Source organism: Hippocampus zosterae, chromosome 18, assembly GCF_025434085.1.
Source record: "Hippocampus zosterae strain Florida chromosome 18, ASM2543408v3, whole genome shotgun sequence".
NCBI lineage: Eukaryota > Metazoa > Chordata > Actinopteri > Syngnathiformes > Syngnathidae > Hippocampus > Hippocampus zosterae.
In genome coordinates, this window is record NC_067468.1 from 12,571,369 (window position 1) to 12,596,556 (window position 25,188).

A 25,188-nucleotide genomic window follows, 5' to 3' on the forward strand; every position below is an offset into this window, starting at 1 on the left:
CAAGTCATCAGCAAGGTTGCAGATGATTGACGGCTCATATTGCCGTACACTTGTACGCCAATTATGCACCCACGTGCCTATTATGGGCCGCAACCGTGGCTCTGTGATTAGGGCGTGTCGTCGTAAAACATATCATCACTCGCTCATGACACATCATTGACATTTTTAGCGTGAAGCACAGCAAATGTTTGTCAAACGATATCGGAAACGTGAAGCTAAAAAATAAAATAAAATAAAAATACATGAATAGATACTGAAGTGATGCGGCAATAAAACAAATGAGGGGACTGACTTTGTTTCTGATGTATTTGGACTGTAAAGGGCCTTCCTCTTTATGAAAAGCAACCTTTGGGAATCCAATTAGTTGACAATTAGGACACAAGAAGTCAAATGGAATGATTCAGCACTTTCTCGCTTTTATTATTCACTCCCACAAGCAGAAATGAAGTGACAAAGTGCAAAGCAGCACTGCTGTGAATGTTTTTTTTTTTTTTTTTTTTTGCTACCAAACAGTGAACACAGCACAATCCCGTCGCCGCCATTATTGTCTCCTTCGGCGCACTCCGATCAATTCGGTAGACTCTGAGGATTAAATATCGCTTTGCAGTTTCATAGGCAGCATCAGACCAAAAAAAAAAAAAAAAAAAGGTTATTTATTTATTGATCTATTTATTTGTATTTGATTTATTTTTAGTCAAAGGCTTTCTTGAAAAAAAAAACAAAAAAATATATTTACAAGCTCATAAGACACTAGATTTTGTCAAAACGTTTGAAATAAAAACGGAAGAAAATAATTGGAATGCACCCAAAAACACGTCCGCTTGAAAATATATATACTGTATATACAGGTATATATAATATTTTTTTTTGCGCATGTGACCATATACTGTATATAGGTTGTATTAATATATTTTCTTTACTCTATAGGAGTAAATACATTCTACTCTACAATCACGAGAACAACACCGTGTACATTCTCAAACTAAACGTTCCATCCTTCCAAATGTTGAACCTTGACCAGCAGGTATGAATGCGACGACATGCTTCATGTGTGTAAGCGTCTGGCTACATGGGTGTGTGTGTGTGTGTGTGTGTGCAGCGTGTAGATAATCCCCCCCCCCCACCCCCGCAAACACACACATGGGGAAAATGATATGATCCGCAGTTATTCTGGTCCACTGCGCAAGTGAAACGTGACGCCGCATCTATTTGCGATCTATTTCGGCTGGCCAGCAAAGGAGTCGGAATACGCTCAGTGGTTTCCAAACCCGACAGCCGCGCGCGCTACTTTGACGTGCTCAGTGGCTGCATTTGAACACGCCAGAATACGTCCTTGTTCATTTTTTTCGATAGCTCCTCGATACCATTGGGTCGATACTACCAAGCGGGAAATATGGACGTGCGAGGCAGCGAGTTCCGAGGCACTGAACATTTTTAAAAATGTTCAAGGAGACAGTTGTTCATATTTGCTGTCGTCATTGAGGCTCTTTTCTAATCAACTTGGCTTGTTAAAATGGCGTTTTTCCTTTTTTTTAAATGCACGTGGCCAGGGTGACTGCTAGCATGCCACTCGGGAGGCCGGAGGGGAAACGAGGAGGTTGCTCACTGTCTGCCTCATTAATGGGGGCCATCTGGAGAGAGGGGAGAGTGGAAGGGGGGGGGGGTACGTGCAGAGACCAGGCAGAAGGGGGGAAAAAAAGACGTGTCAAAGGTCAGAAGGTCAGGTTCCACGCAATAATGCGTGGAGCTGTCCTCAACCTTGGCTTCTACGTGCCAATCACCCCCCCCCCCCAAAAAAAAATAAAAATTCATTATCATCTGCATTTAAATGGCGGATTTAGCAATGTTAATCACTCATGATGTCAAAATGATATTTGACAATGTGCTCATGAGCGTTTGTTTTACGTGGCAGCGACGGGGCTTCCGTCGGCAAAGGCATTGGCGGTTGTTCAAAATGACTTTTTGTCGGGCTATTTTTTTAAAATTTATCTTGAGTTTACAAACCTTTGAAAAGACACGCTCACTGGAATTAAACATGGGCAACGACAGGCGCAAACTAATTTGGCAGCTGAAACTAAACGAAACAAAAATAACAAAACTGCAATTAAAGACACGCTCCATCTCCCAAAAGTGTCCAAATACAGCCATTGAACATTTTGCGTTTCGTCTCCGACCGTCTATCCGTCCGTCCGTCCGTCGGGCAGCACATTTTGATGTCAAAAGGCCACTTTCCACCCTTAACGATGCAACATAAACTCCGAAATAGTGACCTTAAAAAGCCCGGATGTGCGGCGAGTTCAATATCGAGTCATGACGCTGTGCGACGCGTGTGCTTTTTGCGCATGAAGGCCAACGAGCAAAATTCCCCTCGGAGCTGACCGGCACGGCGGACATGTTTCATAGATGAGCACACGCAAACAAACAAACAAACAAACAAACACAAAGGGCGTTCCCTGCCAGCGGTGAGGCTTCAGAACATGTGCTTACTTGCAGAAAGTGTGTGTGTGTGTGTGTGTGTGTGATTCGCTGATAAGAAAAAGCGAGCACCTCGTGGCGTTAGGCTCAGAACGACGTCTAGGAAGGAAAGGAAAGTCCTTATTTTTTTTTCTAAGAGCGGCGATTAATAGGAATAATGGCTAAAGATAAATATTGGTTTCTCCTACGAGTCGCTCGTGTTATAGAAAACTGGAAGAAAGCTAGAGTGCCTTAGTACACGCACATGTCACTGCATCGTCCTAAAATAATTTATAACAATAAGTTATCCTTTAAAATGTATTTACATAGTTACATCGTTATAATATTGTAGTTACCACACATTGTTTGTTTATATATACGTGTGTGTGTGTGCGTGTGTGTGTGTGTGTCATATCGCACATGTACGCACACCCAATTTGGATACAATCAAGATGAGCTATTGCAACGCCGCGTGAACTCGCCGGACATTCTTCTTGAAGAGAGGAGTTCGTGTGTATTGCTATTGCTTGAAAGAGCAGCTCGCTCACGCTTTTCTCGCCAAATGCGAGTATTGCTTTTAGGGTCACGTAGAGCCACCCCATAGCCCCCCGACCCCCTCACCCAATCTCCTCCTCCCATCATGAGGTGTCCGCTTCATCGAGAAGAAGAAGAAGAAGAAGAGAGGAGCTGTCACGTTCTGCTGCCTGTTTAGAAATCCAAGCGCAGCAGCAAGAAGAGGAAGGCCTCCCAGGAAAAAAAAAAAAAAAAAAGAAAGAGGCAGGAAGTGTGAGCCGCCGCAGAGTAACGTGTGACGAGGTGGTGGGAGGGAGGGGGGCGACCCGAAAAACCTGTCATCTCCTCTAGAAGTCAGAAAAGAGATCCTGGGGGCCCAGGTGGATGATGAAGGGCGCGAGGGTCCGTGGCTGGTAGAAGGGATTGTCTATGAAAAGACCCCCTGGAATGACACACACACACACACACACACAAAACACACAATAGTGAAACATCTTGAGACTTTGGACCAGGAGGAAGGTTAGGTTGGCATTTAACAGCGGCGTCACTTCAAGGGGCGGAGCCATTTTTGGAATAGTTCCAGCCCCAACCCCAAAATTTTGGTTAAAGTGGCATTTTATACATTTCAATTTGACGTGACATTTTGAAGAAAAAACAAAACTTCATCGGAACTCATTTAAAATACTAACAAATGAAGTATGGAAATTGGATACGAGATTTTTTTTTTAACCATCCATTCTCTTTGGAGCAGCAACCTGGAGCATCGACTTGTTACGCGAAACAAACAACAATTCACACTCGCACTTCCGCTCCATTCAGTCTTCGCTGAAGCTAACAATTCCTTTCAAATTTTGCCACGAAAGAGCACACGTGAACCCGTTCGGCAATAAAAATGTCAAAAACCGAAATCAGAAACAAATCCATTCAATATTCGGTACCGCTAGTAATTTGTCATCGGTTATCTGTCACTAAATACATGGCCCCAAATAAATAAATAACTGAAAATCGCTAAACCAAACCGGCCCGACGCTCACTTGCTTGCGACGTGCCCCCCCCGGCGGGACAACCCGGCAAATATTAATCCATGGGAGGTAATGGGATCGTGCGGCTGAATGCGGAATCAGACTAATAGCTGCACAAATGGTTCCCCGGATGGGGGCTGACATGGGATTAACGTAAAAAGATTGAAATTCGCCGCGCATGTACGAGGCGGGAGTATCACCGATTCGAAATTAATTGCGCGGCGTCAATTGGACTTCGCTTTTCCTGAAAGCTGAGCAAATACGAGGCAAAAAAAAAGAAAAAACGACACAAGTCGGCGTTCCACTTTTATAGGAAATAAACTTTATTCCACATGATTGAATGCTTCCTATACAACCCTTCATCTTTTGATATTTTACAGAGAATACGTGTGACGTATTGCAAAAGTAAGCACCCCCCCCTGCTCTGGCAAAGAACAAAATCACAACAGATAATTTAGGATGAGCGAAAAAAAGTAAAAATTCACAGTATAAATCCTTCAAGTTTTCAACTTCAAAAGTTAAACCTGCAGTATGTTTTGGGGGAATAACAACAACCCCCCCACCCAAAAAATATATATATTTCTGCATCTTGAGAGTGTATGGAAAGAAGACGAAAAGGTGTCCCTTGTGGAAAAAAAAACTGTTTGGTTTACGCGTCTGCTGGTCTAAAAGAAGTGGTAGTGGGGGAGGGGGTAGGCGGGTACTTTCATGACGGGCAACAGAAGCATTCTCTTGGGCAAACCTGGAAAGGGGGGACACATGAGAAGAGCTCGACGTGAGTGAGCGGCCAACGCTTTCACGACGAGGAGACGTCCGCGACGAGTCGGCCTTGCGGCGAGAGTTAGTGGCGGCGCATCTCCAAGCAGCGGAAGCAGGGCGGGGGGAAAGTTGGGGGGGGTGTTAAAGTTGTGAATGGGGAAAGATCAAAGCGCTTCTTCATGCAGGCCTCGCTGCTTCCTGTCTGTCTCAATTGTACTGAGGGGGGGGGGGGGGAATGTTTTTTTTTTCGATGTACAGCTGTTGACTGACTTGCAAGTGGCGGAGGGCGCGAGGGAGTGGGGGGGGGGGGGGGGGGTGGCACAATCCTAATTTTCACCGCCGTCAACTCGTGGGCGGAAATGGACTTGCTGTCCGACTCGTGGGAGAAGCTCCGGTGGTCGTCCGGCGAGCGCGCGAAAATTAAACGAATAAAAAGGAGCGACGTATTTTGTTGGACTTTTGTCACCTTTTGTTTTTTTTGTGCTTTCTTTTTTTTTTTTTGTACAAATGATTATTACTCCATGTACATTACTTTGTACGCAGTGGCGGTTTTAAAGTGCTTTTGTTTCCACTCAAAAAGGCACAACTGCATAAGAGTGTTTCCAAAATGTCCCGTCTCACGGTCAAGTAAACATGCGGGGGGCGAGTGGAGTAAATACGACACGTCCAGGCTGAAAATACGAAACAATCAAATGAAAAACAGCCGGTGCAGTGGAGAAGGCTTTCTTGGGTGATTTTAAAAGCTGATTTTAAACTGGTTTTCTTTTAATTAGCAATCGAGTTGAGACCGACTCAACAGCGCCTCCGGTGGTCGAAGCCAAGTTGTACGGTAACCAGCAATTCCGCACCATCGCCGAGTTCTTCGTTTCATCAAATCGCGACTTCCCATACCTCGTCTTTCAGATCGTATATTTAAACATGAGCTGCCGCAACGCTCTTATTTCCCTTCGAAATTCATAAAGTCCCATTTGATCTCAGCTCTGAAAGACCAGAAAGTCAGACAGCAGTGCTTGGCTGAATATCAAGTGGCGAGCGAACACTTAGCCAAAGGGCACGTTTCTTTGAAGATCTCTCACACACACACACCAAACGCCAAATGCACACACACGGGAGAGAAAGCTTACAGCCCCGATCAGCATTTAATCAATCGGTCCGAAAAACTAAAAAAAAAAAGGAGAGTTGAGATGTTAAGAGTCCAAGTCGGAAGAGGGAAACCAAAAAAGCTTTGAACCGTGAGGATGATCGCAGATGCTGTTGAGCGAGGACCGGGAATTGAAAGCGACAGAGAGAAGCGAGCGCTGCAATGGCGGAAAACGACAAGCCGCACGTACCGTACGCAGGAGCAGCTGCGGCGGCGGCGGCGGCCGGGCTGTAGGCGTACGGCGTTCCGAAGCCTGTTGACGAGTCCACGAAAACGGGGTCAGATGGCACCCGTGCGCAGCTCACAAACCCGACATGGAGTCACAAAATAAAAAAAAAATTGTAAAAAAACAAAGACTCACCCGGCGTGACGTATCCTGGCGCCGCGGCGCTAACGAAGGCTCCCCGCGCGAGGGCCGCCCGTCCTCGTCCTTGGGCTACCTGAGCCGCCACGGCCGAGGCCGCCGCCGCCGCAGCTAGGGCTCCTTTCGTCTGAGCGGCGGGAACACAATGGAGATTTCACGGAATTAGAGAGTGCCAATGTCGGAACGACGGCGCGGCGGCGCGCTTTATGGACGTCTGATCCGCGCGCTACCGTAAATTGGGAGTTAAGGGCTGCGCTCACCGCTAGGCTAAGCGCGTTGAACTATTACCGTCATTTCCACCTACTGCGCTGCGCGAGAGTATCACTTTTGCGGCGGGGAAATGATCCAATCGCCACTTAACCGGAGCGAAGAAAAAAAAAAAAACACATATTGACGCCAAATAATGTGTACCGTATGCTACCAATGGATAAGCGAGAGTGTTCTGTCAGTTTGTCTCGAAACGGAGACAAAAATCATCTTTCTTGTGGCCTGTTCAATAAAGTTTTGTGTACTTCAGGAACAATGGAATCCCATTTCAAGACATTAACGATATGATCACTCAATTAGAGGCCAGAATTCAAATATCTTGGTATAGGGGGGAAAAGTGGTATCGGTGCATTTGTGGTTTTAGTCGATCATGCCGTAACTTTTGACGAACCAATCAGAGTGTTAATGAGGTAACATGGCGTGTTGTGCATTCCTGACCTGAGGCAGCAGCTTCTTCTTCTTGTTTGCAGCAGCGTTGGGACCAGAGAAGAGTTTTTCCAGAGCGGCCAAAGCCGCACTGGCTTTTGCTACCTTTTTGTTGGGGCCCGCCCCACGGAACTTCTGTCCGTCCACCTCCACCTGCCATACGCAGAGAATATAATTAGCGCTAAATCTGGGGGTTTACCGCTAATTATCATTAATTATAGCGCTAATTACCCCCCCCCCCCCCCACACCCCTGTCAAAACTAATCATCCCCCAACAACGCAGTCCCAAAACCGACAACGGGCCACTCAACTTCGGTCTGACGGACCACGCCCGCTTGCTTAGCGACGCCGCGCCGTCAGAACAGGCTAGCTAATCAATCAGCGGAGCGACGGAGCATCGAGGCTTGTCAGGAAACGGCACGCCTCACTGAGAGCTGGTTCCTCCATGCATGCGTGAGCTTGTGTGTGTGTGTGTGTGTGTGTGTGTGTGTGTGTGTGTGTGTGTGTGTGTGGCATCGCACTTCATTGGCCAATTCAGCCCGAGTACAAGTGAGTCTTTGACGCTCATCCCTGTGTTTGATTTTTTTTCCCCATCTGAGGCCTTTTGTTTTAGGAAGTCCTCCGGTGGCCCTGCGATAAACCCGATTGTGCAAAATGACAACAAAGAAAACAAGCGCAGACTTGATTGCTCATACAAACAAATTTGGAAGCGAATCTGCTCTCTCACACTCTCTCTCATAGTCGAATATTATAGTGAGCATACTTGGGTTTAAAAATGTGCACCTGAGAGATCTATTTGGGTCATTTTTTTTTTTCCCATAATCAAGCAGGCCTATGTGAGAGTGAGTGAGCGCACAATTTAGCGCCCCCTAGTTGGCGCAACAGACCGACCGACAGCGCTAGCAATCCCGGTTCAGTGTGAACACACAATTTCGCCGTTCGGGACTTTCTTCAATCAGGCTGCTTGACGTCTTGAAAAAGGACACGCACCTCCATGACAAAGCGCTTATCGTGGCTGCCTCCGCTTTCAGAGATGAGCTCATACTTGAGACCTCGCCGTTTCTCGTTCAGCTCCATGACGGGGTTCTTCCCGCTCGCCGTCAGTATGGGGCCCTGAGTTCGCACCTGATGGAGGGGGGAGGGGTTACGCACGCATCTTAATGCGATGACGGTGTCATCAGAAAGGTCCCCCCCCATGCGCTCGCCTCGGCGTTGCATTCGAGGCCCACCTCCAGCGTGTTGGAGCCGTCCGAGGAGTGCGTCGCGTTATTGCTCGTGTGCGAGGACGTCTCGCTCTTGCCTTCGCCGTCGGACTTCTCGTCCGAGCTCATGGGGTCCAGGTCCGAGTCAAAACCGGTCGGGTAGCCCATCGCCTGGAGAACCTGCGCAAGGGACGAAGACGGTGACGTTAAACGGGAGCTTTAAAAGCTAGCTGGATAAAATAAATTAAAATAGCAAAAAGGTAACAAAGGGTTCTTATTTTCTTGTTGGCAAACGTCATATATGTTGATGTCATGAAAAATGACCGCATCGGCGAGTGGACCATGATTAGATTTTTTGAAATGGTGGAAGGGTTCGAATGAAACAAACTAAGTCGGCAAAAGCCTCCATCTCTCCACCTGGTTTTAGGCAGAGAGGAAAAAAAAAAAAAAAGAAAAATACACTTTTTTTTGGACCCACTGGGTGATTGTGTTTACTGATGGAGAGATCATACGGTCGAAACATGATGGAAAGAAACAGAGAGAGAGAGAGAGAGAAAAAAAAACAGGGAGACGGGCAGAAAGCCTTTTATGGGAATGAAGCATCGAGCGGATTATCCCGCTCTTTGCTCTGGAGAGCCTTTTGTTCACGACCACTTTAGGATTACACAGATTTGCCCACCTCCGCACACACACATTCAAAATCTGTGTTTAAAAAAAAAAAAAAAAAACTGAATGTATTTTGGGGCACTAACAGCAAAAAAAAAACTAAAACTAAAACAAAAAAACTAAAAACAGTTTTGTTACCTTGACAGCAACATGGAGCTTGGCGGTCTTCTTGGAGGAGCCCGACGCTTCGTAGATGCTCCCATCCAAGTCCACGGACATGGTGAAGACGGGGGCGTGAACCGGGCCCGACTGGGAGAGGAGGCGATACTGCAGACCTGGACGGATCTGGTTCAACCGCATCAGGGCGTTCATTGGCTGGTTGGAGTCGATGGCTTTGCTGTCGAGAACTGAGCCAAAATTTGGGAATTTAGCTTATCTGGTAAACTGCCAAGAAAATTAATAAAATTTCAACAGTTACGGGGGGGGGGGGGGGAGTGCAATTTTGGAATCAGCATAAAAATTTAACGCCGTATTTTCAAATATCGCAATTAACGTCGCACTGCAAGTAATTCTGCGGCTCCATCTCCCGTTTTCCATCGAGGTACAGCGGCCTGGTAAAACGCTGGCAATCGATAGTATTGATCAGCATGCGAGAGATGTAAGATGACTAAAAAAAAAAAATAGGGAGAGAGGCTGACGGGCAGAAGGAGCGAAAGAAAGAAAAAAAAAATCTTCAACGCGTCCGCGCCTTGTTTTTGTTTGAAAATATTCCGCTGCCAAGAGGATGTTTATTCATCGCCAATGCATCTACAGGGAATCGCGACTTCCCTCCGCGTGGCGGCACACCTCTCCTAAGATTCCGCTTCATCTTCTTGATGAGGTCTTTGTCGTCCATCATTCCCTCGTCGTATGGCCTTTTCAAACCCGAGCCTGGAAGGAGAGCGAGACACGTTTGCTTCATCGTTCTACAAAATACGACGCGCGTTTTTTTTTTTTTTTACGTGAATGTCAACGCAATTACACCAGTTGTAAACTGCCAAAACCATGATTGAGTAGTACGGAGGAGGTCAACAGAAATGGGAGGCCTGACAATAATATTGATGGTGCTGTCAGAGCCGCATTGGGGGGGTGGGGGGGGGGGGGTTCAGGTGACGTTTGAGATCCAACAGGGAAGCTTTTCAGTCCGAAATCCCTCAGCGCAAGGCCACGTTAGCCTTGGAATGTTTTAGCTTGAATGGAAGAATTCACACACACACGCACACACACACACACACACACACACACACACACACACACACCTTCTTTGTCACACCAAGCGTATTTCTGCAACGGTTTATTTGAGGGAAGAGGCTCCATCTCCAGCACTTTGCAGATCTGTCCAAACGCCATGAGCCTGAGAGCACGCTGCCAAACACAAAGCGCATACAGAGGGAGAGAAGATGAAAAAAAAAGACTTCGGCCGCCCGCGTTGTTGACCGCGCGCTTCTTGCGGACTTTTGTTCACACACCGGATTTTGAGCGTGACGCGTTGGTAGCGTTCGAGGGCGGGTCAAGTTATTAAGACGTTTTTCATTGGTCGGCGACGCTCGCCTCCGACGCGCGGGTAAGGGTCATGTCGTCTTCATCTCATCGACGCGTGTCCATCGATCGCAATCAATCAAGCGCGCGCGTCGTCAGCCCGCACAAACGACGAGGGCGGCGGTGGCGGTGGCCTGCGATGGCCACCGCGCTAATGTGAATCCAATCCGGGGAGTGCCCGGCATATTCATGAGGCTCGGCGTAGTCGCCCGATGACAGAACAGCTTCCTCTCTTCTATCGGCGCTAGTATCTGCTCCGATACAAATTATCCTCCCCCCCCCCCCCCCCAAATTTACATTCCAGCCTCGTTCGTCGTGCCTTCAAAGGGAAAATGGACGGCCGGATTCACTAAGAAACACGCGAGCTCGGAACGCTGCCTAGTCCAGTCGAGCGTATGTGTGCGTGGTGTCACTCACACACGCGTAAATGTCCTTGTCAGGGTGTCAAACGTGGATGTGTGTGTGTGTGTGTGTGTGTGTGCACCGTACCTGTGCGCTAAAGGTAATGGCCTCGGCCTGCTCATCCGTCATGTTGGCTAAAGTGTTGGTGGGCTCCATCTCGCACGGGTCGCGCAAACCTGGACCGCCTGGTGGAAGTAACAGAACATGACGCAAAAGCAATGCGCTCTCGCCGCCTTTCAACAACATTGAACGAGGATTTTTTTTTTTAGGACCCGAGCCTACGGGAAGGTGGCAAATGATGTGAATTGGCAACTTCTCCGGAAGAGATTCAAACAAGCCCCGCCCCCTCCCACAAACGATAAACGAGGCTACACAATGTCATTGACAAAAGCATTTTGTTTCTTCGGTCCACAATGAAATCTGAATTTTGGTTGGTTTCAACTTGATTTTTGCGGCGCTTCACGTCACTAAATGGACTCTCTCTCGCATCGCGTAACGACCACATTTCGACGTGAAATGTTTTTTTTTAACCTGGTAGCAGTATGCCCGAGGCGAGACACTCCATCACTCGGCGCAAGGCTTCTCCTGCCCCGAGAGGTCTGTTGCAGGTGGCGATGGCCTTCTCGCAGATCAGTTCCAAAGGCTGCCAAGAAAAGCGCCAAAAAGAAGAAGAAAAAAAATTTTTCCATCGATGCGTTGCAAGATTGACGACATGCGTCCCCCGAGCGAGTCATCCAATCTTACCCATCCGTTAAGGGGCTCCCAGGCGGGTTGTCTATTGCACATATCTCTAAGTATCCTGAGAACGATAACGCAGGACTTGAGTCCGTTCACTCGAGCCTGACGACAACACAAACGGGATAAAAAAAGGGGAACGGCGGCAGAATAAGAATCGGGAAGAAATTGAGGGACAGAAGAATCTGTGATAGTACAGAAAAGACAGCGCTCGTTAGCCAAACTGCCTAAACACCAGAATTTTTTGGATGACTTTTTTTTTGTGTGCTTTTGTGTACTTCTTTTGTGTGTGTGTGTGTGTGTGTGTTTTGGGTCAGTTAGTGAATCAGGAGGATGGGTGTGGGAAGGGTTTTAAAAGGGAGGAATTGACTTGATATAGAGCAGGCAGGTTCACAAAAATTAAAAAAAAAAAAAAAAAAAAATCGCAAAAAGCAACCAAAAAAAAAAAAAAAAAAAAAAAATCGCAAAAAGCAACCACAAAAAAAAAAAATCACAATTGCCTTTGTAGCCTCACGATATTTTTTCGTTGCATATAATCGGGATTTAATGGCTTTTTAAAAAATGTATTTTAACCTACGGGAAGTCTTATTCCCGAAGCGGTAATGTGATCCGATGAGATGCACTCGTCAATCGTCAGGCTACAAAAAACGGCCTCAGGCAGGAAGACAGGAAGTGAGCGGGTGCCGACCTTGAACCACTTGGCGTGTCGCAGCGCTGCCAGGGCCAACAGACATCTGTGTCTATCCAGCACCTCTCCCTCTTCCTCCTCCTCCTCCTCCTCCTCCTCCTCAGCCTCCACTCTTTGCGCGGCAGCACCCGACACTGCCACGAAAACAATAACAACCCAACGTAGAAAACGTAAGACACACATCGGAGCTGAGCGCGCGCCAATGCGTGCAGACGCTGCCGGGAAAAAACCGGCGCGAGTGCGGGCATTCCGCGCCGCCGCCAACGTTTTCGGGCTAAAGGCGGCGCTTTTCGCTCGTCTCCTTGTAGAAACGCGTCCGTTCTACAAGTCACCGATCCGTGGCGAAAGCGTTCAAATAGCGCGGATTTTTTTTTTTCCCAAAAAAAAAAAAAAAAAAAAAATGACACACGCTATTCAAGAGCGACTTATACTTTCCGTGCGTCTGGCAGCTGACAAATCGGTGAGACGGAGAGTCACGAGGGTGGAGAGATTTTTTTTTTTTTTTTTTGCAGACAAACAAATACCTCGGGAGCGTTTGATTTACCGCGCGGGTTGGCGGCAAAGGGAAATCAAACGGCTCCGTCGTGTATTTTGGAAATAATTTCTTTCTTTGAAAAGTATTTTGATGCAGACTTGTCACATCAGGCAGGAATCAAAATAGTTGAGTTTTTTCACTTTTGGGTTGACTTGAGATGCTTTGAGCAAGCACACGATCAAGTGTCCAAAAAGTAGAACTAAACACACTCGGATTGGTTTAGCAAACCCAACTGAGGAAAGATTAAAGCGTGTGTGGGTGGGGGGGGGGGGGGGGGGGGGTCAGAGGTTAGAGAGGGTTGGATCATTCTTATGCTGCTGTATTGTTTGAATTTCTTGTCTCGCCACCTTCCTGCAAGGCAAGTTGAATCCAACACAGCTGTATATGAATGAGAAGCGGTCACACGGAGGTTTTTATTTTTTAATTTTAATCACGATGTGCGGGACTCCGAGTGAAATAAAACGCACTCAAGAGTGGCCGTGAAAACATGCTCAAGTAAATGTTGTTCTCATCCCTTCCGAAGCCTTTCCTCGAGAGGTCTTAAAGGGAAATGTCAAACTGTTACCATCAAGATGGAAAGCGGCACTACAAGTGCGTGATCTCGGAACTCATCCGGCCAGGATCGCCGGCCGGCATTGCGTTTGTGTCCGTTTGCTTCAGTGTGATGCATAAAAGCTGTTTCTCAAGGGCCGTCCCGCGTGAGAGCGCTCGGACGTCGGATCGTTACGGTTGCTCCTCTATGCCCTATGGTATCCCCAAACTGGTTCTCTGCTTATTCTCTGCCAGCTGCTCGAACCACGGCGCACCGGTGAGCAAGCAAAAACCACAGCTGCACCGCAGCTCAAAGTACAGGGGAACCCAGAAAATCTAACGTCACCGAGGCCATAAAATTAGGAATCCCAACCAACATTTGGAGAGAAACTATGCCCCTAAAGATGCACCCAAAAAAAAAAATGGCTCATAGTAATCAATACTCAGCAGAATGTGATCAACTCCATTGCATGTTTACACTCGATTTGTGTGGGCATTTGTCATGATGAAAAAATGATTAGCAATGGTTAACTTATTTTTACACTTGTATGATCATTTAAAAAATGTTACAAATTGCTTTTCCTGTAAATTCGGACATCAGCGACGAGTCAATGGGAAAATTGACCCCGAGTTGACTACCCAAAAAAATAAAATCAATGATGTAAAATGTGTACCCTGACTCTTTTTACATAAGTTGGAAAAAAAGTGAATTTTTCTGTATCTCCACTTTGCTGCTACATTTAAAAGTATATTGAATAAAAATATGTACCAAAGTTGACAACAACAGAGACTGACAACCGGATGCAGGGCAATGACCTTTGCGACACAAAACATTGAATAAACGTCACGTATGTCACTGAAGGGTGTCCATGTGTACGCGTGCTTTTGAGCAAACGAGTCGGCGCTCTCCTCGAACCCGCCGCGGCACCTTGCGGCCAACCTCGGCGTCATCTCTCATCTCACCCCGGACACCACAAATGCCGAATTGGACAGGAAGCCACACGATGGACGGCTCGCTCGCTAGCTACCGCGTGGCTATCGAATCCGGGGACCAATCAATTGAACTCATTCACCCAGCCAAAGTTTGAAAAGACGTTTAAAAACGATTTTGGGAGTGAACGAGTTAAAATGACATGGAAGACAGGCTTTCCGATCCGTTATCCTACCGTGGCCATTCCTCTTCTCCATCTCCTCCACGTCGTCCTCCTGTTCTGCCGCCACCTCCTCAGTTCCCGCCCCGTGTAACTCCTCGTGGCCCTCCACGTCCTCCTCCTCTGCCGCCAGCACATCCTGAGCTTCCTCCCCGTGTAACTCCTCGTGCTCCCCCACTTCATCCTCCTCTTCCTCCTCCTCCTCTTCCTCGTCCTCATCTCTCATGGCCGGAGAGGTGAGTGTGATCTTCAGTGTGAGTTTGGGCTCGGTTGTAGTCCGTACCACGATGGCCGCTTCGGGCAGGGAGCTCCTGACCTCGTATTTCTCCTCTGTCAGCTTCTGTCATGTGTAGGGCGGAAAATAAAGTGGGTGGTCACAGATCACGGTCAAAACATATGGCGGATGAAAAGGCGGCACAGCGGAAAGAATCTCGGTCTGAGTGCAACAGAATGACAAAGCAGAAATAAGGAGTGACGAGAAAACGTCCTTCGGTGCGGATATGCTCAGCTTGAGGTCTCGGGAAATGTTACGGTGCTGTGCGGGAGATTCTCCGCTGGCTTTTGCGTATCGTGGACTTGTTTATTTATTTTTATTCTTGTCAAGTGTCCTCTTGAGTAGCAAAAACAAGTACATGTGTATTCCTGTGACATTGTTTTTAAGCGAGTTGCGGCCACAAGGCCAAATGAGAAAAATCAGAAACTCCAAATTACGCTTTTCGCGCACATACACGAGCATGCTTACTGAATATCCGCACACACGATCCAACTCGCAACTGAAACAAATGGGCAGAGGCGGAGGTTTGTCATGGATTTATCGGATAATTGCGGCAATGTCACATCCAGCTGAAGGGACTGTTATTCTTTGATAATGTGCTGGCCTATTTTACGCTAGCTAACCCTTTATTAGATCTCAATTATTCCTTTACGACGACATTAAATTGTTTATCTCGCCCAATTACTTTATCGTTGCGACTTGCTCGTCTTATCACTGGCGTTTTAACCTGGATTTTAAAATGAGAGACGAGACTTTTCGGGGGGTTGCTATCCACAAAAGTTGAGCCAGTGAACGGGCGGCCATTTTGGCTAGCGCCAGACTAGCAATTAGCTTTTTGAGGTCTGTGTGTGAACAATAGCAACCAAGGTGTGAGATTATCACATTTATTACAGAGGGGATGGGGGGGGGGGGGTTGACTGTATATTAATTTGTATACAGTGCAAAGGTGTACAAAACGGTACAAGTCCCCACGTAGAACTTAATGAGCAACTGACGGATGTTATAACCTAGCGACGGATGCATATGAAAATCAATACAGTGCAGCCGAGCCTCTGGCTAGTGGACGTAGCGGCTAGCAGTGCAAATAAAAAAAATAAAAATAAAATAGCAAACGGGCAGTGCAACTCCCAGTAGCCACTCGTGGGCTTCTCAGATTGAGCCGAAGCAACAAGAAATGCTTGTGACGCATCATAAGTCAGACTGATCAAAGTGTTCATGTCAAGGAAAATATTGAAGCGGCTCTGCGTTGTCCATGCATCCACTTTAAGCACTGGCATTTGATCAAAAGCGCTCGCGAGCGCAGCATCTCACCTCTATTTGGCCGGGTAAGTTGTTGCAGACCGAGTCCAATAATATCTGCGTGGGTTTATCTCTGCACATCAACACCAGCTCCAGGTCCATGTCGCCTTTTATGAGGAGCCCTTTCGCCACCAAACCGATTCTCATCACTCCGCACAGCACTCGACCGCCGCTGGCCTCCCTGCGAGGAAGTGACATTGTAAAATAATCGCCACTTATTTCTGATTTCGGTCACTCCGCCGCACAGCGTCGGCCGCACCTGCGGCCATCGTCGGATCCCTCGGCTTCCCCGCCGGGCTTCTCGTCGTCCGTGCCGTCCGGCGCTCGGCCGTCCGCTTGACCGAGTGCCTCCGAGTTGGTCTGATCCAGCCAGTCCGAGACGTGTTTGAGGGCGCACTCCACGTTGGAGATGAGCGTCTGAACCGCCTCCAAGTCGTGAGACGACGGGTAGATGGTGGAGTGCTTCGCCATGACGTGGCGGTCGTCATTGCTGAAGGAACGGAAGGACCTCTGCAAGGGAAAATCGGTTTTTACCAGATTATAGCTATGGAGTTCATTTCTGTCTGCATAAAACCGAATACAAGAAATTAAGATTCGGCACGAAAATATTGCCGTTAAAGCAGCAGCACACAAAAACATAACTAAGGCTGACCAATAGGATTTTTTTTCTTGCATATCTGGCAGCAAAAAAAAAAAAAAAAATCCATATAACCGCCCTTGAGCAATTTTTTAACTTTAGCGCAGAGAAGAAAGTTCAACGTGCCGCGTCGTGACAACCCCTCCAACCGTCTTCGGCGTGTCATGCGGCGCAGCGGCAAAGCAGGCGGTGGCGATTAAGTGAGAACTAATCTAATTTCAGAGTAAAACCGACACAGCGGGGAAGTTAATTTGCCGTGTGGGGAGAGGCTGATGTGTGACCCCCCTAATCATAATTACACGGCATTATAATCCATTATCTCGACATATGCTGTGATATACAAGATGCAAATGCTACACAGAAGTGATTTATGCCCCCCCACACCCCACCCAACTCCCCCGCAGCATAACAGCACACCATTATTTCATATAATATTTAATACCTGGTAACAACTGCACAAACAATGCGTTACTCACGGTCTGCCTTTCATTTAGCAGCTTCACCGTGGAATATTATTTTCGGACAATTTCTCCTTGTCGCTCGTCTTTTTTTTCCCGCTCTGTCATATCTGCCATCTCACACTCCGGTGAAGAAAAGTTCATTTTTGAATCATGAAGGTTATCGCATGATGCTGGAGAGCAGCCCGAGGTGCAGGGCCCAGTTCGACACAGATGGGGCTGCTCTCGACACGCTTGCAAAACGGTCCCCCCCGCTTATCTCCCAGACGCACGCTTCCCCTTTATTCTCTGCACTCGTGTAAACACACGCACACACTCAAACACGCATGCTTTTCTTTCACTAGAGTGCGAGAGATAAAGCCATTAACGGAATAGAGGATGAGTGCTGCACACAATAAGCGAAGCCACCCCAGCCTTATTTAGCTGCCGTGTGGAGAGTGATGCAAACGTCTGGCTGGCCAAGTCTAATTCCTGGATCCCGCCAATGATTCAAATTTAGACGCGACCATAAAAGATTGTCAAATATGGAATTCAACTCCAATTAGCTTGATGTGAAAACGGCTACGTTAGCATTGATGACTGGCTAGCTACGATTTACCACTTGTGACCTAAAGAGAGTTTGCCTGCGTGCTTTTAATAAGTCATTCAAATCAAGTTTTATTGATTTAACATTCAAACATGAATGTCTGCGTATACTTGTAAGCCATTTAATCATGAAATATGTTGCGTAAACAACGCCTGTGTAGTTAATTGAAGGCTTTAAGAGCGCGTGGACTCTGCAGTGAATTATTCCAAATATAATTAATCGCAATTTTTTTTTTTCAAGCCAATTTCATTTTCAAGCAATGACTACGTTGTGGACCTCGAAATACTATTTTCAATATTTTATCATTCTTACCAAAAATGTTTGAGGCATTTTTCCTTTAAGTGCATGCTGATAAAAAGGAGGAAGAAGCTGAAAAAAAAAAATCAATGCCTTTCCCAATGCTTGACCAACATTTTTTTTGCATTGGGTGTTTTTTTTATAATTTCGCTTCACACACGTTATTATGATGATGATTTTTTTTTAAACAGGTCACCCTTCTTGCGTGCGCACAATCATATGACCACTTTATACTTGTGGGTGTGCGTATCTCTTCAGAAGTGTTTAAACAAACCGACAGCCACAAATTTAATGAGCTGCCTCTAATGGGAGGGGCGGGGCTTCACGAACACACTTTGTGAGCTCGTGTCGATGTCTGCTTGACTGTGGGGGAGGTGAGCCTCAGCTGCTCCGAGCGCAATGTAAATTGGAGCAGTTATGAGAGCTCGGAGACGGCAATCGATTCCCCCCCCCCCCCCCCTCACGCCCTCTTAAAGCGCAAGCCCGGACAACTCGAGAGGTGGCACCATAAGATACGAGCTACATGGAGTTTTAGCGGAAAGGTTGGACGTCAAGGTAACGTTAAAAACAAGCAATTTAATCAAGGCCTGTCTGATGAAGCACCCGCGGAGCGCTCTCGTGACCTCGACAATTCCTCGGCTACTAAAAAAGGTCTCAGGAGGCGTCAGTAAAGCTCAGACTCACAAGGATACGGCACTCCATCTTTGAGATGCTGACGTGACCGTCCTTGAGCCCACCTTGATTTGCCCACTCACGTAATCTGCCGGCCTAGTTTGAAGAGAGCGTTTCACCACACAGACTGAAATCTGGGCCATCAATGTCAGCAAACACCTCATATGGGCTGTCACAAAGGGATCAAACCGAGTGATTAAAAAAAAAAATGTTTTCAAGCATGTTCAACGTGTTCCTTTTTTTTTTTACATGCAGACTACGAAAGAGTCATTCCTTGGGTTTGCCGACATGCTAACACAGCTAACGGGTAGAGTACACAGCCGTTGCGAATTAACATGAAAGACAACCAAGAGTAGAAATTTCTCAAATAAATAAATAAATAAAAATCCCTATTGTGAGATCATTCAAAAATAATAAAATTAAATTTAAAAAAAAGACTTGTTTTGGCTTTGCTCTAAAATGTGAGTGACATTTACATCAATTGCACCTGCAAATCAAATTAGGAAGCGGTTGAGCGTGCATTTCCTTAAAAGGCAAAACAACATTTTGAAAAACACCCATATCTCCCTTTTGATCAATATTAAATATCAATCAAGGCTCAGTTGTGCGACTTGATTTCAATGATATTTGGTTTTAATCTAACCGTGCTTAAAATGTCTCTGCATTACACCAATGAATGAGTTCACTTGACATTATTTCCGACAGGAAAATTTGATGAACGTGCGAGACAAAAATGTCACTTAAAATGCCAGATGACACATAACGGATGACGCGTTTGATGAAGCCTCATTTGCTTCAACGTGCCGTGAATCAAGTCACGGATTATTCAGCTCAGCCGCACTTTCTACGTCGCACAATTTCATTAAAAGAAGCACTCGTGAGTTCCGCGTGATCATGAAATCTGGCAGTAATCAACAGTCAATTTGCGTTTTGTTTTGGGATTTTTTTTTTAGCAGGCGCTGCGTTAAGCAAACGTTTCATCAGGCGTTGTATTAAGCCCACTTACGTTTGAGGGTGCGTTTATAGGTGGACAAGATTTCTCGTCTGCACTTACCTTGAATAAGTCATGTGCCTCGAGTGCACGCTGAGTGCCGAGATAAGAGGGCGATGGTGAACAAACACCGAAAGCGGAGGGGTCGGGTGGGGGTGGGGGCGAGGGGGGGGTCAGGCAGGCGGAAAGCGGGAAGCTGACGAGCGTGAGAAAAGCTTCCAAAAGAAAATGAAAACTAACGCCATTGACCAGAGTTGAGATGGACAACAATATTTGGTGCCGTTTGCAGCAAAAAAAACAAAAAAAACAAAAAAGCTTGCCATGAATGGGCTTGACAGGCCGTATGAAACGAGTATTTCAGCATAAAAGGCATCACATTCAAACTTCAAAACACCGAATCAATCAGCACTTAGAAGCGACGGGCCCAGCAACGGGATAAAAATAAACAAAATAAAATAAATTGTGGCTTCTTTGGACCATTCAGCACCCAAAGGGAGATTGTATGAAAAATTAATTCCGTGCACTCTGCGGCAGGCCGATGCGCCGCACTCTCCGCTAGCCTCTTTTTCCATTGTGCTTTTCCTTTTTCACCGTCTTTCCAATTACAACACACCTGCACTGGGACGTCAAAAATAAGTAAGCGTGAACTGACGGCAGGCAGTTTTCCATACCGGCTAAAAATAGAACAACTGGACTAAATTGAGACATCGAGTGCAAAATTATTTTAGGAACGATTTATTTAATTTCTTTTAAATATCAGGAGCTTAAAGTCTAACTCTGTATTTGGACAAAAGGCCTTTTTTTGTCATCATGTCTGCTTATGTACTGACGAGTGTGCGAACGCCTAAATTAAAACGAAAGCACCACTAAAAGCGATTGTCGGGCTCTACTTTAGTAGGCGTAATAATCCCGTACAGTTGCAACGCAACTTCACCAGAAGACTCTGTTACATCATCAGATAATATATGCGTCTTTAGAAATGGTGAAGCAGCATGTGGCTCATTACCAATGGTCAATATTTATTTTTGTATGCTCACTTTAAAATTTTGAAAGATTAAAAAAAAAAAGTCGCCAAGTAATTCAAAAGAAGCCTCAAAATCATGAAAAAAAAATAATCACACCAGTCCCTCCACTCTGAAATACTGCGGGTGTCTCCGCTGCACGTGCCGAAACCGCATCTCACTCATTTGTTAGCCGTCAATCAAACACCAGCAGCAGGACCTGCAAAAATAGCCGCGCATTTGCCTCACATCGTCATCTCATGCCGCCACATACTGCACACCCACGTTTGAACCGCAAAAACTGAGCCGCTGAAAAGGACGCGCGCATTTTAAATGGCAGTGAGCAAAAGGTGAGCGTGAAATTGAAGCGTGAACAGGCGCCGAGACCGTTACAAGCGAAAGAAAAAAATACCCGCAAAAAAGCGATGTGACCTCAAAAAAGAGAGAGTGCACGCGCAGGTACCGACTGGCCTGTGCATTCATTAAAAATAGAAATCTCAGCGCCAAGTCATTAGACAGGATGCTTCATGTATCACGCGGTTTAGGCGTTGACAACCTCGCCAAGGTCACGCGTATCTTTTACTGCATCACCATAACTCAGGACTAATCACGGCGCCGTGTTAGCATGCGGCGAGCGACTGCGCGCACGCGCGCGTCTCATTACCCTTTGGTAATTTACGACCTCAAGGATGTGCCCTGTTCGGCAAAGTCCAAAATCAACACCTGCGGTGGTATCTCCGTCCCCGTCTGTATCTCTCTCAAGCATTGGTCCTCCTTGACCCCCCCCGCCGCATCCCAAAAGTACCTCTCCACAGTCTTTTCTTTCCTCCTTCCACTTGTTTTACCTTTTAATAATTCATCATGTGCTCTGCTCCCCCCCTCAGGGAAAAGCTCCCGTTGTCACGGGCCGAGACCATTAATCAATCCCTTGTTTCGCTCCCTCACTCCACCTCTCCATTCCTCCGCCATTGCACAACCGCGCACTTGTAATTTGGCTGCGCAATGTATATTTTGTAACAGGGCCCTTTTTTTTTTTTCATTTTAACGTCTTCGACATTACCATGCCGACGGGAAGAGCGGTCACCGGGCTTCCTTCCTTCCTTCCAACAACGCCCGCTGTTGGGGTTCGCCGGGCGTGAGGGTGTGCTGCACGCGCGAGGTTACTGGTCAGGATGCCGTCGTCACAGCGCTCCTCATGTGCACCTCCGTCGCTGTCGCCACCGCCCGATGAGAAGACGCCCCTGAAAAAAAAAAAAAAAAAAAAAACGACACGCTGGTTAGCGACTCAAACGGAATAATATCCCGCCCCTTTTAAAAATACGGCGGCTGAGCTGAAAGATGATGCGCCGTTCAGGGTGTGAACACACAGACTGTCGACACACTTCCAAGGCCTAAACGAGAAATAAAGAAGGGCAGATTTGATCATGAAAAGGGACAGGTGAAAGGAAGCGTTTAAAGGGAGGCCAATTGGAAAGGGGGGAGGGGCAGGGGGGGGTTTAAACAAGTGAGTGGCTGGCTCCTTATTTTCTCCCCGGCAGACATCGCTCCGGATGTTTCGAGCCACTGGCCTGCAACACTCACAATTAGCGCCTGAACACACGTGGCAGCAACAGTCCGCGCACTCGTGATTTGGCTCTTGCACTGACACGGCCAACAAGGGGGAAATTGGGGTGTAAAGGGCGGGGGGTAACCACTCTTCCATCATGGCCATGCCTGCAAACATTGCACGCACATGATTTGAGTGCAGGTTACATAACCTGACGCAATGCCTTCATTTTGTTTTTTTGCAAAGCAGCTGGAGTATCTAAACAAGCTTTTAAGTGTCCATTTTGGCAAGATTGGTCACGATGTTGTGACGTGTTCATGTGTAAATACAATTAGTCAGTCGATTTTTTGGGGGGAGGGGTATTTAAATGGGTCAGGCCTGAATGGTAGCGTCGTAAAATAATAATTTGCGTCATGTGTATTAAAGCGGTAGCCCTTTTTGCATTCATCAGTGCCCAAGAAGCAGCTCTTAGCTTCTTAGCTTAGCGTCCTCAAAATGAAGCTCTACAATTCTACAGAATTCTGAACAATTCTGTAGAATTGTAGAGCTTCAACTGTGGGGAAATAATTCTTGCATGCACACACCCCTTTCTTCCACAGATCCTCAATGTGTGTGTGTGTTTTCTCAAGGGAAGGAGGGGAAGCCCTCCGTAATGAATCTTGGCGACAGGACATGTTTGCAAACACAGATGCGCATGTGGGACAAACAAAAGCCCATTTTCACATTTTTCGGCGTCGTCAATGTCATTTCAACTTTGTTAAGTTTGATATAATTTTTTTTCTCAGGATTGTGTGTGTGTGGGGGGGTAGTTGGGTGGCATCTGTGCCGTGTCCTTCCATCAGCAGGCCATTAAATCCTGTTTTCCCGACAGGGATGAAAGGAATCAGGTGGCGGATAAAGGAAGGGACTGGAAGTGATTTCACTGCTGATATGGCTTTGAGGGGCAATTTACACTTTTCTCTTCGGATAACCATCAAAGGGCATGAGCTCTTGATGAGACAAAGGGAGCGCGGGGGGGGCAAAGGATGCAAGAAGCCACAGTGTGGGTGAGTGTTAATTAGCGGCGGCGGAAACGCTTTCGAGAATTGATTTCCTTATAGAATTGTTTATGTTGCCATTTTTTTTTCAAACTGTATGGCTTCAATGATGCCATTAAACTCTTTATATGAACTACAGCCCCTTTTTCTCCATTCAGCAGATTTCGAGTCGGTCAACAAACGGTCACGTTATATTCGTACCGCTTGGTTTGTGCGCTGATATTTGCATCTGGATCAACACGCGCGAGTGTGCGCTAATGAGCAGGACAAACGATAATGAAACTCTCAGGAGCAGGTGGCGAGCTCGGCAAATTCAGTCGGGGCGGGATCACGTTACCAGGTGCCCCTCGTCTTACTGCATCTGAAAACAAACGGTGCCAGCTCACCGAAAAGTGTTTGCACAGCTTTGTTGTCCCGCGGTGAGACAGGGGAACGGACGGTGAGACGGGCGGACGGAAATGGCGGCCACTCCACACTTTCCTGAGAGTTTATTTTGGGACTTCCTCCCCATCATGCTCCGTTCGACTCAACGTTAAGGTCGACTCCCAAACGATGCATTTCCTGCATGATCTGTACAATTCTACACGAGTCGTTCTTTCAGAGGAGGGAAAGGGGAGGAGTACAGTGGAACTCCTCTACAACAAAACCTACATGGGCGAAAATATCTCCTAGTGTGAAAAAATCTTCATGCATTAACACCATTCTCACTTTCCTGGCCCCCCCATACAATGAAAAATACCCCCTGTTGCGTTATACGAACTATTTTTCTCAGCTCTTGCCTCGCGATGAGATTCACAACGAAGTCTAATCCAACAGCGACCTCTACTGCTAAAAATAAAGAGTACACGTGTGTGCGTGTACACATACGTTTGTGTGTGTGTTTACATCAGAGATCAAATTTGCTAGAGTGAAAAACCCCCTGTTGTGAAATTTTTTTTGGCTGTAAATATTTCGTTGTAGAGGAGTCTCAATGTGTTGTCTTTTGTGTCCATGGAATGGGATATGAGGAAAAAGGTTGTGCCTCCAGCCAATCAGCAGGAATGGACGACATGGTGTGAAAATTGCCAATTTATGATGTCAACATTTCATCTCCGCATTATGGAATTAGCAAGATTTATGTCCCTTAAGTGGACTCTAATTCAGGTCCGCGCCAATCATTTCGGGTTTTCCAAACTTTTCCGCCTTGATCGGGTCCAACGGCAGGCAGAGAAATTCAATAAGGTCACCGTGGATAGTTGAGGAATAACAACCGCCACCGCGCATTGGTTTTTATTTTTATTTATTTCAGCATTCGCACGCTGTAGCTCACACTTGACTGGGTCCAGCTGCGGGCCAAGAGAGGTCAGTCGGTCCTGATGAGTCGGCAAAAAGAAACTGCTGATGTTTCTTTGGAGGCGCGTGGGGAGTGGAGAGGGTAGATAACATTGACAGAGGAGTGCAACTCTGTCCTCTTGATTATTGAAATGGAGATGGCGTGCGGGTGTGCGGGTGTGCATTCAGATATCCTGCTGACGGTGGATCATAACCAGAGAGACTCGGACGCAATCCGTCTGTCCGTCACCAAGGTAATCACCTGCGACCGTGCGTGCACATTTTCACGAATAAAGAGTAAGTACACCTACAGTGGCGCACGCGCGCGGGGCTGAGCTCCCGCTGCGTCGATTTCAGCGGGGAACAGATGGCGCCAGCCCGGCTGCCAAGCCGCCGCACCCCATCGGCCGTCATACAAATCGTATAGCGAGCAACGTGTTGACTTGCACGCGTGTTCGTCCGAACCATTTTAAGGTCTGGTGAGAAACACTTTTCGAAATTACGTACGCAAACGTTGTCATTGAGTGCCACGGTGTCATAGCCAAGTGGTCTTTGGACTAGTTCTCTGATCCATTGACACCGAGTAGCTTAATCCCCCCCCCCCCCCCTCACCCCCCACTTGAAAGGCTTTTCGCTGTTAAGCTCATGTTTGCCAAAACGCAAAGCCGCCCACGCCAGAACCGTTTTTTTTTTTTTTGTAAACAA

The 25,188-nt window shown here is 46.9% G+C and overlaps 1 protein-coding gene across 3 annotated transcripts in view; it reads right to left on the reverse strand.

The window, feature by feature from the left end:
- Nucleotides 1-393: 393 nt before the first annotated feature.
- Nucleotides 394-25,188, reverse strand: part of strbp (spermatid perinuclear RNA binding protein) — a 45,409-nt gene continuing 20,614 nt past the window's right edge. For 2 of the 3 annotated variants that reach the window (XM_052051506.1, XM_052051505.1), the window contains exons 2-18: nt 21,650-21,830; nt 16,207-16,457; nt 15,960-16,128; nt 14,390-14,714; nt 12,158-12,291; nt 11,479-11,574; nt 11,266-11,377; nt 10,822-10,919; nt 10,053-10,158; nt 9,601-9,684; nt 8,953-9,161; nt 8,176-8,328; nt 7,937-8,071; nt 6,959-7,099; nt 6,251-6,380; nt 6,080-6,142; nt 394-3,409 (exon numbers count right to left, since the gene is read on the reverse strand). In XM_052051506.1, coding sequence (XP_051907466.1) covers nt 3,315-3,409; nt 6,080-6,142; nt 6,251-6,380; nt 6,959-7,099; nt 7,937-8,071; nt 8,176-8,328; nt 8,953-9,161; nt 9,601-9,684; nt 10,053-10,158; nt 10,822-10,919; nt 11,266-11,377; nt 11,479-11,574; nt 12,158-12,291; nt 14,390-14,714; nt 15,960-16,128; nt 16,207-16,457; nt 21,650-21,652 — 2,304 coding nt within the window. In that variant the 5' untranslated portion in view covers nt 21,653-21,830 and the 3' untranslated portion in view covers nt 394-3,314. Of the gene's footprint in view, nt 3,410-4,294; nt 4,732-6,079; nt 6,143-6,250; nt 6,381-6,958; nt 7,100-7,936; nt 8,072-8,175; nt 8,329-8,952; nt 9,162-9,600; nt 9,685-10,052; nt 10,159-10,821; nt 10,920-11,265; nt 11,378-11,478; nt 11,575-12,157; nt 12,292-14,389; nt 14,715-15,959; nt 16,129-16,206; nt 16,458-21,649; nt 21,831-25,188 lie in introns of those variants that run through there. The other variant, XM_052051507.1, reaches the window with a different exon arrangement.